The 17924-nt window shown below is 39.2% G+C and overlaps 1 protein-coding gene across 8 annotated transcripts in view; it reads right to left on the bottom strand.

Moving 5' to 3' along the window:
• The window catches only part of otofa (otoferlin a), a 102107-nt gene that overhangs the window by 63374 nt on the left and 20809 nt on the right, over positions 1 to 17924 (bottom strand). For all 8 annotated transcript variants that reach the window (XM_061707497.1, XM_061707499.1, XM_061707502.1 and 5 more), the window contains exon 3: positions 2600 to 2688. In XM_061707497.1, the coding sequence (XP_061563481.1) occupies positions 2600 to 2688 (89 nt within the window). The remainder of the gene's footprint in view (positions 1 to 2599; positions 2689 to 17924) is intronic.

Genomic DNA, 17924 nt, shown 5'->3' with positions numbered 1-17924 from the left:
ACACTCAAATCTAAGTGGGCTGAACTCTGACAGTATGGGTAATGCAATCTTTTCCTCAAGCAATACCAGTAAATTGGAATCCTTGTTTTTTTCTCTCTCTTTTCTTCTCATCTCTGTACCTTAGTGGTAAATTGGAAAACTGCCAGCCTGCTTCCAAATAACAACCTGCATGTCCACTCTCCACCTGGCTCACTCACGCTGCCAGACCTCCCAGTAACCCAGTCCCAGTCCTCTTCGATAAACCTTCCTCATCATTCCTGAGTCAGGCTTTGGATCAGTTACTTCTTAACTTTAATCATTAAGAACATATAAGACACATAAATCACCCTAATGCATGAAACCAAGCAGCTGTTGAAAACTTGACTGTAATTGTTTTCAGACAGAACTGGCGACCTGCTTCTCGCCTGTAATGAGCTAGGACAGGCTCCAGCAGACCCCCGTGACCCTGCAAAGGATAAAACCTGTATAGAAAATAAATGGATGAATGGATGGATGGATGGATGGATGGAGGGATGTTTTCAGACACGGGTGATGGACATACTCGTTAACACAAAAACTTGCAAGCTTTCAGACATGTTATCCTAAAAGGCTAGAGTGCAAAATACCATCTGGAGAAGGCAGATAAAAACAAAAAATACAACTAAAAAGTGAAGTGGAATGGTGGGAAATGTCTTAATTAACCAATATCAGCATACCCTCCAAAATTGATTTTATACACGATGTTTACCCAAGAGGGTCATTAGAAGCGCATTAGGAGAGCAGCAGCAGCTCCAGTTGTCCATCTGTGTCTGGAAACGCAGCGCTGTGTGAACATTTCCTGCGTTTTTGAATACAACACATTATCCCTGCGGTCACATTAAAACGACAACTGAGGCTTGAAGCCAAAGAATATGCAAGACTAGTGTGAGTCTTAATATGACCTGCGTTGACATCTGAAAAAGATGTTGGAAGGTGCAGAAAATCCTTATGTTTTAAAACATATTTCTTTCAAACAGTTGGGTGGTTCAGCACACTGCTCTTCCCTCTCTTTTCTGTTTATAGATGTCAGGTATGTTAAGTTTCTATTAATGTAGGTTGCCAGAGAATCTTCTGTTATATGTCATTTTCTATTTACAAATAGAAAAGTTTATGTTGGTCATACTCTAAGAATACTAGAATAGGTGACTGAGTGTGCTGCTATTGGTTCTGCTGTTACGATTGTATCTTTGGATGAGTTATGTGACCTTTAACAGTTAAAAGAATAAAAATCAAGATTTGCCTCACATATTATAGTAAAAAAAAGTGAGCATGTAGACGTGCGTTCATTTGTTTACAGATGGCTCAAATGAGTTAAACACGTAAAATAAATAAACTACAGAAACATGAGACTTAGACTCACATTTAAAAAATAATCACTCAAGACATCATACTAGTATCTTGTAAACCTCACGGTAAAAACCACACACAAATACTGCAAATACTTGAAGACAAAGATTGCACCTGCATAGTGCACTGTATTAGGGTGTGTTTTACCCAGTTTGATTGTTTGGATGGTGCCTATTATTAAGGCTCTATTACTTCTAGCTCCATTTTGATATGACACTGAATCAGGACCAGTTCTGTGGTTTGCAAGCTGTTATACAGGCATTTTAATCCATACTCTTGGGGACTGCTGGCTCTTTCTCCCTTACTTAAGAAACATGTACAATGTGTGACAGAAAAGATGTGACAGAAAAGCAGGAACGCTGCTGAACCAAAGGCAGGTTATTTTGAAATGATTTTTGTTGTGCTGCAACTCGTTCTCTCTCTCAGGAATCAAAAACTACTTGACAAACACTGACAACCTGTCATCTCTAAGATTCACACAAGGTATCGTAAGGCAGTGCAAGGATGGAGCAGCTGTGATGCTGACAGCAAATGCGGCAAATACCATTTTTCAATGTTGAAATATGAAGATTAAGTATGGAGCAACTTTAAAATCCAACAGGCAGTGACCCAGAGGCTTAAACATAGCCAGCGATACCGTATGCAGCTATTGAGGTGGCGTATGCAAGTCCTACTGTCACTGCTCTTGAATGATATGTCACTTGTATTTTCCAACGGCAGTGACAGCTTGATCTTGAATGGTCATTTCTAACTGGTTTTCTGACTTGGTAACCTAATATTACGCCATAAACAGACACATTTTTAAAATCTCTTTAATGGAACACAATGTGCTTAAAATATGAAGAGGATCTGCTTTTTTTTTAAAGCAACATTTGATTTTTAACAAAGCAAGCTTAAATATGAACTGTTTTCTTCCTTCTCATGCCAGTTCGTTTGTCATGCTTCAGTCATTCTTCAGTCATGGTTGTAGTTGTACTGTTGGTCTGCCCAACTTTCTTCAGCTTCTTGACATTTTAGATTTTCCTGCTAGACCTGTGATTTATACTAAATAAAAGGACTTTCTTTTTCTCATGCATCGAGGCATTGTACTCCTGAATCCTGAAATGCATCCGCCTTCCTTTTTCCTTTTTTTTTTTTTTTAAACCTAATGACGCTGAAGCACACAGTTAAATACTACCTGATGCATTGATTTGCAAATGTACTTTTTCCCCCTGAACCGTGTGCTGCATCTCACCTGTTGGAGAAGACTTTGCTGTAATTGTACACTTGGATCTCCAGCATCTCGTTTCCATCCAACCTGCTGGCAATGGGCCATCGAAATAACTGGTAAAGAAACAGAATAACAGGGGTTGGGAGACGGTTGCAATAAAACATAAAAAAATGCATGTGATAGTTTGATCCAACAATTCCATCCTCATCTCCTACCATGTGTTTAACTAATGTGTTCACGAATTTAAAGTTACGGCCAAAATTATTAGCCCCCAAGGAACTTTGGGATATAACTCCAAAAAAGTGACCAATGACTGTTATATTTATAGAGCTTTATGTAGTAAAACCTTCATCCATGTTGTTGATGTTATTATAAGGCGTTATTGTTCCCAAAGGGATTACTGCTTTCAAACCACATGAGAGTAATCAATTCGTTTTCAAATTTCACCTGAGCAATCAATCAGCATCTGAACTTTGGCTCATGAGCACGGTTCATCTCTCTTCAACACTTGACTGATAGTTGGTATTAGGGCTGAAACGATTCCTCGAATAATTTGAGTAATTCGATTACAAAAAATGATCAAGGAATTTTCTCTGCCTCGGAGAATCGTTGAATTTTTCCAGCTCAAAGCATAGTATTTCGCCCGGACTACGTTTAATGCGGCACAACGTGCTGACGCCGCGCACGTAGAGGAAGAAGAAAGAGGCGGCGGATATGTTTGGTTTTAACTAAAAGAAAAGGAAGAAAATGTCAAAAGTGTGGGAGCATTTCAAGCTGGACACCAAGGCGAACACTGTTGCATGTCTTCACTGTAAGACAGCGCTTGATACCACAACAGTACGTCCTCCATGCTGCAGCATCTCCACCGAACACTCTGTTTACTCCGAGAGCTGAGGACCGTCACCCGAGACGAGGTAAAATTAAGTTAACGTAGCACTAATTAATGAGATTAACGTTACGGCACCTTGCTAACATAACGATAGCCCTGTGGAGGGCCAGGTTTCTATTAATTATGACTACTGTTGATGCGGCTAACGCATTTAATCTGTAAAAACACAGCTGTAGAGTGATGAGGGTGAAAAATAGAAACGTAATAAAGCTAACTGGGTAGTTGTCAATTTTAGCTCTGTAGTCATTGATGGATAAAACATCAAGTAGCGCTGGTGCCTAATGTGCTCCAATACAGCAGGTCTCAGAATTTTATTTTGAAGACTGCCAAAACTCAAAATCTTATCAAGACATTAACTTAAAACTTAACTAGAACTTAAAATGTGCTTGACACCAATGAAAGTTCAATTGAAACACGTGGGTAAAACACCTAACCTTTTAAGTGATGTGTGTTATCAGGTGTAATGGCATTTTTATACGGTGGCCGACAAGGGCCAAACGCACTGCAACGGCCTAATGTGTCTCAGTTCAGGAAAACGGCTTCAAGTACAGAAACGATTCAAATTCACAAACTCAAAACGAGGTACAAAAAGAGGAACGTGGTGCAAATGAAAAAACGTGCTGCAAAAAACAAAGACAAATGCAGCATCATCAAAAGCACTGCAAATAGAGAAACGATGCAAAGCACAAAACGATATAAAACAAGAAACCATCTTCAAAAGAAAAACGCTTCATAACCGGTCACTAAAACTGGAAGTGCTCCAAACCTGCAGGGGGCGCTCTCAGCGTATAAGCTCAATGGACAGACACACGGGATGTAGAGAGAGACCGAACAGCTGACGGAACCACAGTGTTTACATCCATTACGAAACGTTTCTTTATTATATTTTACACCAGACGATACAATGTACAGCGTTGTACAGTGATATAAACATTGTATATAAATATAGTCAGATAAAAATCACATTACCGTTCCTGCTGTATGTTTAAACCATGGACGTAAACACTGTGATTCAGTCAGCTGTTCGGTCTCGGCCGAGAGCGCCCCCTGCGGGTTTGGAGCACTTCCGGTTATGAAGCGTTTTTCTTTTGAAGATGGTTTATTGTTTTATATCGTTTTGTGCTTTGCATCGTTTCTCTATTTGCAGCGCGTTTGATGATGCTGCATTTGTCTTTGTTTTTTGCAGCACGTTTTTTCATTTGCACCACGTTCCTCTTTTTGTACCTCGTTTTGAGTTTGTGAATTTGAATCGTTTCTGTACTTGAAGCCGTTTTCCTTAACTGAGACGCATTAGGCCGTTGCGGTGCATTTGGCCCTTGTCGGCCACCGTATTTTTAGGTTAGAAATAAGAATATTTCTTGGTAAGATCCTTAGTTTTTTGAGTGAAGGCAGTGAATTTGGTCAACTGGTGTAAGTTCAGGGTTTTTAAATGCAGAGCCATGAACCTACTGTATTATATAATTTAGTCTTAGTAAAGTAGTAAGATCTAACATCTTATGAATATTTATAATTGCTCTTTAACTAAACAAAAATCTGTTTTATCCGATTACTCGATTAATCGATGGAATTTTCAGTAGAATACTCGATTACTAAAATATTCGATAGCTGCAGCCCTAGTTGGTATCTTCACATCAGTTTTTTCTGGACTTGTTGTTTCATTGAAGATGGGTGTCAGATTTCTTTATGACAGGTGCCTTCAAGGTGATGCACTGAGAAGAACTCCTCATGCAGCCGCACACTGAAGCCAAACTGTGAACATACCAAATATGGGAAGGATTTGAAGTCCCTTCTCTGCTCCAATGAGGCTGAACTTGACTGTTTTTGTCTGTACAAGAGTGGGATGCGGATGTCTCAGGAGAAGTGTGCCTACTCAGTTGGGAACGACCTACTGTTGCCAGCTGGAAGTCACAAATGCACCCTATTGATTGATACTACTGATTATCAAATGTTGGAGGGATAATGACTTTGGCCTTCTTATATCTGTTTTTGATCCTTTGCTTTTGAACACATTTGAAAAATATTGTACAATGGAGATTTGGTTGTGGTCATTTTTATGAAAGAAATAAAGGTTTTGTTTTATTTCGTAATGGGGTAAAAATATTGACCTAAACTGTACAACAACACTCTTTATAGCATGTAAACTTCACACTGAAATCCCTTATGCCACTTATTAACAAACAGCACTTATCACTTACTAGTTTGTGATGTGTTACGGTGTCCAGCTGTTTATAGAGTTTCTAAAAAACCTGAGCCAGGGCCAGACGCATCAGGAAATCTAAACACCTCGGACAGCTTTATCTATCTTTCTGCCTAACTTTTGGTGAGCTCAGGGTGAATCATTCTTTTATTCCTTTAAGTCAATCAGAGTCCAACACTGATGTCAGCATACATCTGTTACTCTGCAGCATCCTTGAGTTTGAAAGAATCTCCACCAGCTGTGGAGCCGCTGCTCTTGTATTATTTATCATCATAAACATCTCCAGGTTATGTGGCACTGAAAAGGAATATTAATAAGCTATTTTTTTATTTCTTTCTGTGAGATGAAACAAGATACCAAGAAAAATGTACAGTAATGTACTCTTAAATGTTCCTGGTCATCCTCGAGCAAAAAGTCCAAGGTGTGAAGAGAGGGGTATTGAAGAACAAACCTACTGGTGTTTCACTTTTATTATCTCTAAAGACACTTTTCTTGATTTAAGCTTTCTCCTTTTATATGCCTTTGACAACCAAGGCTTGGAAATGCCGAAGCTGAATTTTTTAAAACAATGCTCGCCTGAAATTTCTGCACTGCTGTCTTAAGTGACAATTGACATTGTCAGGCTCATCACATGCTCACTGCTCCTTTTCTTATAATTTCTTATTTTTTTGTTATTTTACATCAGGGGTTCATTTCTTGTGAAGGAGCTGTCAGGAGTAAATTATGGGCCTAATAATACAGCAAAGAAATGATGCAATAGATGAGTTATAACCATTTTATATGTGTCAGAAAAGACAATAAAATGAGAATACGAGCACTATAAAAACCTAAGTGTGTAAACAGAGAGCAAAATGCCTCATAGAATAAGTAATGGGGGGAAAAAAGGAGGCATACACATACATCACATAGCAAATGTTCAAAAGTTTCAATATTCTCTTTGTTAATTTATGCTTTTGAACAATTGATAGGGTCTAAGCAGATGATTTGAGGCTGTGTGTGACTCTAATGGGGTTAAATGATCTGTGATATAACTGCCTAGCATTGCAACTCTGTAACTGAGACAAACGCATCCTAGTTTGTCAGTCTAATGAAGTGTCGCTCATTATTTTGAGTTCAGTTTAAGTTCAGTTTATCTGTACAAAGAGATATAAGCTATTTAAAGGGGACCTATTATGAAAAACATGAGAAGGAGGAAAGCAACCAAATTCTGCAGTGTCTGTCTGTACAGCCGCCCGGATGAGCCATCCAGTTTGATGTGGCTTCTACGAGCCGTTCAGATTCTGCTCCCGTCGTTACGTAACGTCAGGAGCGATTTACATAGGTTGGCCTCCGATGCGTGAAACCACACCAACAACTAACTCTGCCGGCCGGAGCTTCCGCCATTTTTTCGTAGCGGTGTATCGCGTCATTCAGGCAGCCAATCAGCACAGAGCCTCATTATCATAGCCCCGCCCACTCAGAATCCCTAATAGAGAATGAGGTTTGAGAATGGGATGATAAAGACATGGCTCAGAGGCTGAATTTCTAATTTATTTAGCCTGTTTTTAAGACATTCAAGGCCTGTTTAAAAATAGGTATTAGAGGCCATAATAGGTCCCCTTTAAATGAAAATGCACATATTTGCACTGTTTTGGTGTTGTCATTTTTAACATGCAGCAGATGTTGCATGTGAGACTAAAAACAAGCATCACTGATACTGCAGGAGGCACAAAGGCTCTTCAAAGACAAATACAGCCAGCATAAGGGGTGCACAATCCTCAGGAAACTGAACAAAACAAAATAAAACAAAGGGGTGGGATGACAAAATTCTGAGATTTGTCTGGGTGCACACTATAAGATTACCGGTATGTTAAGAATACGGAAATTTAATGAACAAAACTAAAATAAGGGAAATAGTGAGGAGGAAGTGAATTGGGCGAGAGCAGCCTCTTTGCCCATGTGACCTGAACCTGGTTAAGTAGGATATAATGGATGTGGAATGAATGGATGAAAGTCCCATTACAGGTATAAACATGCATATTGCTGAAGTCCAACACCATATTTCAATGCATTACTTTGCTCTCCTGTGTTTGCTACAAATTAAGTAAAGAATCACAAGAGAGCAACACGAAGGTAAAAAATCCTGATGAATTGGCATGTAGATTCACAGTCAGTAAATTACTGCGTATTACTTTCTTGTGGGAGTTGTGTTGGATAGTTGCAGGGGAATAAAGGTTGCGCAGGTGATTTAAAACTCATCTACCCCCTGCCATTTTTGATCTCTCATTCAGAAAACCACAGCAGGCTTTTGGGCAAGAGATCCATCAGGACTGTCCTATTAAAAAGTCTCGGGGTTCCCACCTGCTACAGTAAAATTTACCTCCAAGGATTTATGTGAGCGTGTGTGTGTGTGTGTGTGTGTGTGTGCGTGTGTGTGTGTGTGCGCATTCATGCAGCACATTGACATCAGCTCTTTTCTTCCTCCAGACTGCAGCAAGGTGAGGCCTGTACACTGACCTGCTTTAATAATAATTATAATTTCTGCTTTGCAAATAAATCTCCTTCCGTGTGTTTTAGCAGCCAAGGAAAAAAGAAAAACACCAGACCTTAGTTAATGTTACATAAATTGCAACACACAAATACTAGTTAATGACTACGAACATGCCAGTGCATGATATACACCCCAATGTGATTATGTACTGTTATTTTTGTATAATCAGCACCTCCCCCCCTTTTTTTCTCCTTTCCCCTCCTCTTATCTGTGTCTGTGTGTGAATATTGAGGAGAATCTGTTTACATCTCATATAATATTAATGTGTCTATTAATACATTTATCTGTTTATTTATCTGTCTACTTTAGTTATTGTGAAAACTTTTGTTGAGTTTCAATGATCACACTTTTTATGGGTGCGGTGTATGTTTTCATATCGCTCGGCCGGGCAACCTCTCGCGTGAGATAAGGAGACGGAAGCAGAAAGTATTATACTGTTGGGATGGATATGTGGGTATGTTTGGTTTGCAAAAGGGTATGGGGGTTGAGAGGGAAGTGGAGGGTTACTTTGATGTTCTTTAGGATTGTATGTATTTTGTTCTCGTTATGTGTTTTTGTTTTTTGTCTGCTTTTTATTTGCTTGGTAACAGCATCAGATATATGAGAGTTTATCTCCTGCAACTTGAAGGGTGTCAATCGATCGGTTAGACACAATGCGGTTGAAATTTATTTAAAGGAGCTCAGATCTTGACATTTTCTTTTTACAAGGAACTGCTCATCAAAGGTAAATTGTTCCAAGCGAGCTTGGACAGGAAATGTATTTCATTCTAGATATTCCTAATCGTATTCCCCCGCCAGACAATGGAGACTTAACTCCAAGCCCAAGGTCCCTTTAAAGAATATCTTTATATGTAGATCTCCCTGTTCTTTGATACTAGTGATTCCCCAGAGGTCTCTAGACGCACTCTCTGGGAAGCTTCTTAGGCGTTGATGCAGGCAAATTATATTATATGACTCAACGCTAAAAAAGGCAGAAAAGGCAGCGTTGGACACATTCACCAGGGAGATACTTAGAATTGACAATTTGTATGCCTCAACTTTTACCCCTGCTGTTCAAAAATGCCTATAGTTTCAGGCCAAATTTGATCTATTATCCACAAGTAAAACACAGAAACAATTATTTCTGGCTAAACAATGTTTTCCTGAGACCGGGGATACAGCGGGAAGGCTACTAGCACATCAGGCATGTGCGGCTAGTAGGCTACATTATCCAGATTGATCCTGAAGATCAAATCCATGTCAGGTTACCTTGGTTCCGACAGACATTAACAGAATATTTTGTTATTTCTATTCTGATCTTTGCTCCTCTCAGTGTCCCCCAGATGTCTGGGATGGAGGAACCCCCTAGACAAGGCTGATTTCCTGAAAAATAAATAAAGACTAATGAAGAGAGTTGGGCAATCCAGTCTCAAGCAAGGGGATGCAATTATGTCTCTTCAGAATGGTAAAACCCCCGGGCCTGGAGCTTTTCATTTGGAAAGAGCTTGGAGTTATGATGTCTAATGACTAGTGGCAAAGAGGAATATTCAACACTCTTACCACAGCATGTGATACTACCATCTCCCCTGAACCTCTCTTGGCCTTGGTTGGTGCTCCCCTGCAGCCTGTTGCCTCCGAAGTCTTGCAGACCATTCTAGCCTTTTCCACCCTGTTGGCCAGGCGGGTCGTACTTTTACACTGGAAGCACCCTTGACCTCCATCTCACGGCAGGTGGCTGAAACAGACCTCCTGCATCATGAAGGACAACACCCACCCTGCACATGCTCTGTTTGTCCCTCTTCCCTCAGGCAGGAAGCTGCGGAGCATCAAGAGCAGGATCTCCAGACTTAGGAACAGCTTCTTCCCGGAAGCTCTGAGACTACTGAACTCTGGAGGACCCCTGTAGCTCCTGCTAACCCCCCTCCCCCACAACTGCCACTTTATTATTACTGCTGTCATGTCAGTGTCATCCTGCTATTTGAATATTTTTTCTATTTATAATATTTTTAGTATTTATTATTTCTTTAATTTTTATTTCAGTTACTGCATACTTTTCTTTTTTGGTAGGGCTTGCTCTGGGACCAGGGAAACAAATTTCGTTCTATGTCATGTCTCTTTCCTGCAACAGCTCCCTGAAGGCATTTGAAAACACCTGGAGCCCTCTCCTAAATCACATTGCATCTTTGACATCTCCGCCTGATCGTGATGACCCCTTTTTTTATTTTTGTTATTTTGAATTGATTCCTTTACACGTATTCAGTAAATGTATTAATATGTGCGTCACCAGCTGGCCTCTGAACAGCTGGAGCACAGAAAAGAATGACTCGAAACAGAGACTAAATCCAGTCAATTTCTGTTTTTATGGCACATACCTTTGCACCCACTCATGCTCCAACAGCATCTGAGACCCAGCCCCACACTCAGATCACAGGGGGCTTTATACCTGCTACCTTACGATCTGCCAAAACCATTTCCTAATGGAGGGATGTCCACCTTTCATTACCCTTTAAAATACACGTACCTATAAAATCCCTCAAACCATTAATAAAACCCAAAATGACGAACCATATTTACACTATTAATTACAAATACCCTGATAGAAAGACACCTTTGGCACAACCTAGCCCCTCCATGCTTCTCATCACTTGGTCTCTCCTGGAACCTTAAATAACATTCAGGCCCTGGGGGATGCATTTTGCCTGTGCACCCTGGAGAAGACAATGACAAGTAATCACACTCCAAGCTAAAATCAAAACACAATTTTTTTTTTCTTACAGGCAGTTGTCGGCTCACTCAACTAGTTGTGCACTCTCCTGACTCTGGAACCTGTCAATCATTATTGCAATGCTCAATACACATTCATTTATAAAGTCCTGTACAAATGTTTTTGTGCAACTCTATGCCTGTTCTCCAATAACAAATAACTAAAATGCTACCAGCGCCGATGTACAGAGTCTGTCATACCTTATTAGCACACCTTATGGTAACAAAGGAGCTCTTCTTTACACTGTGTTTATTTACATATCTTCCTTATGTATGTGGGTCAAGTTTGGTGGACGGGTCGGGATTGTGGGTGGGATAATGAGAGGAAAAGTTATTTCATATGTTACAATGTACTGTTTTGTTGTTACCTGACATTGCTCCGAATAAAGAAAATTAATTCAAAAAATTTATAAAAAACAGGAACATCCGGAACACATGTTTATCCCCAGAGTAAGAAAGATTTTTATAGTACACTTACCATTACTAAAACAACTTATTTCTGAATTGCCAGATAAACAGGAATCCAAAACAAAACAGAGTAAGATTGTTATAATGCTTTCGTATCCACCATTACAGTCAAAAATGCAAAATGTGCTTTAAATTTCTGCATAGTAAAGACAAAAAACATTAGAGCAAAAAGCCATTAACGTACAACAATGGAAAGGTTTAATGTGCTGTAAAAACAACACAGGCATAATAAAAAATGGGCTTCAACTCAAGTGGAATAATGCCACAATATATGGTTCTAAAAAACAGCTTAAATAAAGTTGAGCAGTTTTGAGGCGTGCACACTTTTTTATTGAGTTCTAAAGATGTAAATATGAAAGAAAAAAATGTTCTGGTCAATTAAAAGAAAAGGATGTTGTTCCTTCCCACATAGTTTGCATGACAAGATTTCATGACAAGATTATTTATTTTAAAGGTCGAAAGTCCTTAATGCTTCACATTGCTGCAATTTAACAAAAGTAAATCATGGGAGAACATTTCACTGCTGTCCTGATGTGCATGTAAATATAAACATGTAAAACAATGCACTGTACTACCATTGTGCCTTTTCTTAGTTGTTACCTTATTTGAGGTCTTTATACATGAAATTGTCATTTAGATGTTACTGCACTGATTTTCTATCTTGCTCTTTGTTTACAGCTTAATAATTCTTACTTGAAGTCTTTCTATGTCAAGGCTGAAATAACTGACAAAATGTTATTGCTGTTTTTGAGCATTCAAATTTAAATCTTCATGTTGATGTTAGTTTATTTAGTCAAGCTTTGCAAGACTTGGAAAATAGGTTTCAAATAAATATGTAATAAAAAGCTTGCTGACTTGAAAGTCTATAAATCCTGCACCCATCCATTTGTTAGTTGTATGTGACTCAAGAGATCTGTAACTGCAGTCTTTGGGATTTCATATGGATCTTCTTAACCATTCAAAACCTCCACACTCATCAAATAAAACTCTCTAGCCTCTACCTTGATAACCTTTCATCTTTAATTTCTCAACGTGTTGTTTACTCTCTTCTTCCATACCAACCATTGTACCCCAAAATGCAACAGTTGCTCCCAAGCCTAATTCAGTATTGAACTGAATTATACTTTATCAATCCTAAAATTAACATTACCGTTTTACGGTACATACATTTTTGCTGTATGAATTGAGAGGAAATAAGCAGAAAAATATTATATTAAAAATGATTAAAGAACTGCTCGAACGTGTAAACTGCTGAAGTGTACTATAGAGGGTGTGATTGAAATCTGGAGATGTTTATAGCCTGGAAACAACTATGCTGATGAGATCACCGTCTTGCCAGGGAACACAAATAAACTCCCTCAGTGGAAAGCATGGCTGGAAACGAGCTGTCAGCAGTTCAGTATCCGGTGTTCAGAGAAGCTCCTCGACAGTAACATGTCCATGTGTCTTCTGTTGTCAGCAAGTACTGTAGCCGCTCCTCCTTTTAGTCTAGCTGCTCTGTTTGCAGTAGAGGGGTATTGGAGTCCAATATATGTTCCTGCAGACACATTTTGGTGAAATACATCACATTCAGTTCCCCTGAGTCCAATTCTGTCTTTAATGGTGCTCGAAACTCTTTTCCATTTTATGTGCCAGTAAACACACTCTCCAAAACAAGAAATGGTCTATAATTTCTCCTTCTTGCTTTCTGTTTTTCTTCGTCTCAACTTCCTTATGGCTCCACTTCAACCCCTGCGACTCTAGGCGTTGTATCGGCTTTAAAACATCTCACTTACGTAAACAGCTTTCTCACTGCAATGGTTCTTCGTCATAACAGATGTTAAAAAGTGCCAGAATTACCAGGCAGATGTATACACTTGGCATGCAAACCAGCCAAAAAGAATTTAAAAAGAGAAAAAAATCTCAGCATAAAATGTTAAGAAAAATCACGAGAGAAAATGCTAATGTAAGGTGAGCAGAGAGATTAATGGGACATGGCCAAGTGCCAACCCAGCAGCTTACTGAGAAGTAAGTTTGTGTGCATAGCTGTAAACTTTACAAACTTCACTGACCTGATTGAGGATCCCCTGACGGTAGTCTATGGTTGTATAAGGCCTTTGGGCTACAAACAAAATTAATAAAGCTGACGAACCATGTTAAATCGCGCTGCCTCAGATGTGATCTAATCAATTCACTGCTGTCAGCAAAAATCTTATCCCACTGGATCAAGTCATTCCATATTGCTTGATTTCCACATCTGAAATCATCAAAGGCTAAAATAGTATCTTGTCAGTTTATCATGGTGAACCATTTCCAACAAGTCTATAGGGAAAAGCAATAAACTCAAACTTTCCAATTCTGTGCTCAAATCTTCCACCTCAGCTTGTAATTACGACAGATAAAAGGGGGATTTGTGTTTTGAAGGTAAATAATTGACTTCTGTGGTGCTTGCAAAGACAAATGTAAAGTTGAACTGTACAGTGTTGTTTGCAACTTTGCAAAGTCTTAACCTGAAGCTGTTAAGTGCTGTCTCATGTAAAACTGCTGCAAAAACGCCTACTCTAACACTTGACTTAAGTATATAAGAGATTGTTTGGGTAAAGAAATGCAGAGAAATCTGAGAAACACACAGCAGTGCATTGCTATAGAAATCCCTCTGCTCTTATTTTAGATATTGGGCATGACTGAATACGAGACATAACTATCCCCAGAATCCCCTCTTCCACCCTCCTGAGGCAGCTCATTAAAAGTGACAGGTACGATCTCGCTAACCACAAGCCTTCAGGCCACAGCAACCCATCAGAGGGGTAAATGCTCAGATGATCAGATGAGGAGAAGCTATTACTGCTGTGATCCCAAAGTGGATGTTGGTGACCGGGTCATTGTCAGGTTCCCAAATCATCCTCCTCTGTTGCCATGGACACAGAAGATAAAAATGATGAGTAAATATGAACAATATGTTCTATCTTTTACAGTTCGTCCCATAAAAGGGTTGAGTGATATAGCACGCAGTTACAGTGTGTGAATCTTTCAGACAATTAATATCGGTTGCTTTGAGTTCACAAGCTTGATATGATCCTCTATATGATGCAACTCTCTGCAGTTTAGATGCTACAGGCTTAGATATATTCTCAGAGGATAAAAGAGCTCAGAGAAGCCTACTGAAAGAGGCAGCCTAAGCCAGCTCCTCATTAGTGCTGCCTTACCAGTCGACCCAACAGACTCCAGGCTGTGCTATAAAATGTTTAAGACTGTAAGAAAAGATCACATGGTGGAACTTATAAACTGTGACTTGACATGACTTTTAATACTGACAATAGTTTCTCTTTGTTGTCAAATGCAAATTTGATTTTAAATAACAGCTGTTCTAATTTAGCACAATTATTTGTTACAGCCCATCCATCCTTTCATCCATACATCCTCCCTTTTCTCCAGCCTCCTGCTTTCAGGCCACATCATACATAATTCCCTAAGCTAGTTTGGGGTATTTCCCTCAGCCTCCCTCCAGTTTGTCACACCTGGAAAGCTTTGAATGGAGGAACTCAGAGGCAATATTGATCATAGTTGTGGACCACAACAAGCTCCTCTCATCGCAGAGAAACAGGGAATATACTCCTAGAGTACTTCTTTTTTCAAAACTTCTCCCTCTGATCTCAAGGTGTAAGTCTGTGGTCATCTTTCTCAACCTCCAAAAATGGGTGCGTCCCAAAAACTGACATCAAAATATTTGGCATACTAGGTGTTGTCTTGACCAATTGCGCACATCCCAGATTTTGTAACCTGTTGCACACTGCACGTGGTGGGAAGAGTATGGGAGCAGGTTTGTCTCTATAGGGACAAATTTGTGACCCATCTGAACCCAAAAGGGGACAAACATAACAAATACTGAAAAAAAACATCAAAAACTACATGAAAGTAAACGGATAGGTTGAAAAAGTCTAGTTATGCTTGTCTAAAATGTACATACTTCCTGTACGACACTTTCTGCATTTTAAGCTGTGGCATTTCTGAGCAGCAACAGTTAAGTGATCAACATAAAAATGTTGCAACAGATTAAGTTTCTGTATAAATGTCACAATTTCCTAGCACACTGCATGATGTGTCAAACATAATAACCCCTTACCCTGAGTCACCATGAATAAATATTTCCTTGTATTGTCTTGTCTTGTTTTAGAAATTTAGTTCCTGACATTAGGGATTTATATATATGAAATATATAATAATTTCTGCATAAGTTGCACTCAACCTTTGGTTGATGTTGCAGTCCCTTTGCCTGTTGCTTGTGAATAAGACCATAAGAGTCATGAATTCCTCCACCTGTGTTGGCAATACACCATTTTCTTGGTGATGCTGATCTGCATTCCAGATGCATCACTGTCGGCTAAATACAGCTCGAAAGAGCATTAGGCTACATTGGACAGGTCAGAAGAACAATTTCCAATCCCCATGTCTGATGCCATTCTTAATGTAGCTACATACCAAATACCTGTCCCTGGAAATCATCAGTGTGAGTGGAGACGAGGCGCAGCCATGACAAAATGAGACATCTGCAGTGAAAATGTCTAACTTAATATTGTGCATTCAAACCCATTTCTCATCCTGAGTGTAAAGTGGCCCCTAAACCCCATACTTGTCAAGCACGTCACACAGATTCCTTCTGGGAATCCACAAGGATTTATCAAGTCTACAAAACATGTGTACACTTGATTTGCAAACTTCCAGGCCCTTTGATCATTTTCCTACTTAGAAAGAGAGCTGGTGTATGTTTTTTTGGACCTAGGAGGGAACAAATTTAGATGGAAAGGTAGAGATGAAGACTGATTCTTGAAAGTTGACTGGGAAAAAAGTATATATGTTTGAGTTTCAATATTTAAAACATGGAATTATTTTAAAGTTGCAACCAGTATATTAATCACAGGGAGTTTAAGCTACAACCACCATAATTATTTGTGGGTATTAAGTTAACAAGATAAGAAACATTTTAGAGGCTAACAATGAACATAAACAGACTCTGTTGTATCCTGTCTGTTATTCTTTTCTTTTTTTATGTCGGCATAAATATCAATGGTTAGTGCCTTAATTGTCAAAAAGTTTTTTCCTGATATAAGTGCATTTAAATCTTGCAGCAGACAGATAATAACATACTTTATTAGGAGATGAAACCCTGATTTTACCAGAGGACTAAAACCACCGATGTGAAACATGAAAGGACAGGACAGACAAAGAGACTAACCAGTGATGGATACAGTGCAGCATAGTGACTATGTGATATGTTGTGATGCAAGTGAATGTGAGGTGGATTATTATGAAAAAGGGTAGACATGCTACAAGTGACAGAGAGGTACATATAAACGAAGTACATATAAGTACATATATCTTTCTTCATTATACTAAAATTAGTGTGTATGTATGTGTGTGTACACGGGTGCATGAATACACACATGTGTGTGTGTCTGCATATGTGTGTGGTGTACATGCATACAGACATGAACATATTAATGTGTGCCAATATGTATACAAATACAGTATATACTACTATTTCTACTCACTAATATTACTAATTAAAGATAAATAAATAAATCGAGGTCATACATACACATTTACACAGTGTATACATGTGAACATATATAAACATACTTATAGTTATTTACACACATGCATACGGTTTTAACGGATTGGTTATTAGTTGGTTTTAAAAATTGTGTAGTCAACCATAAATCCCCAGCTGTCCCCAGCAAACAAGTTTCAATTTTAATGATATTATCTTTCTTATTTTACCATCCATACAAATCTATGCGTAGATTTATGTATTTAAATCTATTTTATGTGGTTTACATCCAAACATCTATATATTTTTAATCTAAAAACATTAAATCGTAATTATAGCATTGTGACATGCTTCATTTACAAATATTAATGGCATTATTAGTGCATTAACATAAATATAAATACATACACCTACATAGTGCTGGGCGGTATACCGGTCCATACCGAATACCGGTGTTTATTTTTCTTATGATATGAATTTTTCATATACCGTAATACCGGTGAGTAGCGCACACAACGTTGGGAACGCCGCGCAGCGCTACTTTAGGCCGCGCCGCGCGGCGGAACGTAGCGCCGCTGGACAGTGTTTCCCCTACCACTGTATGGGCCGGCCAGGCCAACGAGACCCCCCGCCAGGCCTAAAAAAAAATAAAAAAATCAATGATCATTTACGTTTAGGAGCGCCTCTGCAGCGCTGTTCTGCAACAGGAGTCAACCTGCTTCGTTGCGCTATGGCGTAGGGTACGCGGTGACGTGCACCGTACGGCCGCTCGCTGCGTACCCTACGCCGTAGGCCCTGCGTTGGTGTAACGCGGAACCATAAATCAGCCTTAACGATGCGAGTACCGCTGCTGAGAGCGAGGACATATTATTATACATTATGGAATGTATAGAGTTTGTAGCTAGCCAACTATGGCGCCGGCCAAAAAAAGAAAAAATATCACGGGCGACAGACAACATGATATAAAGAAATCTTTCTGTCAGGTACGTGTGTTTG

The sequence above is a fragment of the Cololabis saira genome, chromosome 18 (assembly GCF_033807715.1).
Source record: "Cololabis saira isolate AMF1-May2022 chromosome 18, fColSai1.1, whole genome shotgun sequence".
NCBI lineage: Eukaryota > Metazoa > Chordata > Actinopteri > Beloniformes > Belonidae > Cololabis > Cololabis saira.
The sequence above is the reverse complement of the archived record's forward strand: the minus strand, read 5'-3'. Positions and strand labels throughout refer to the sequence as shown.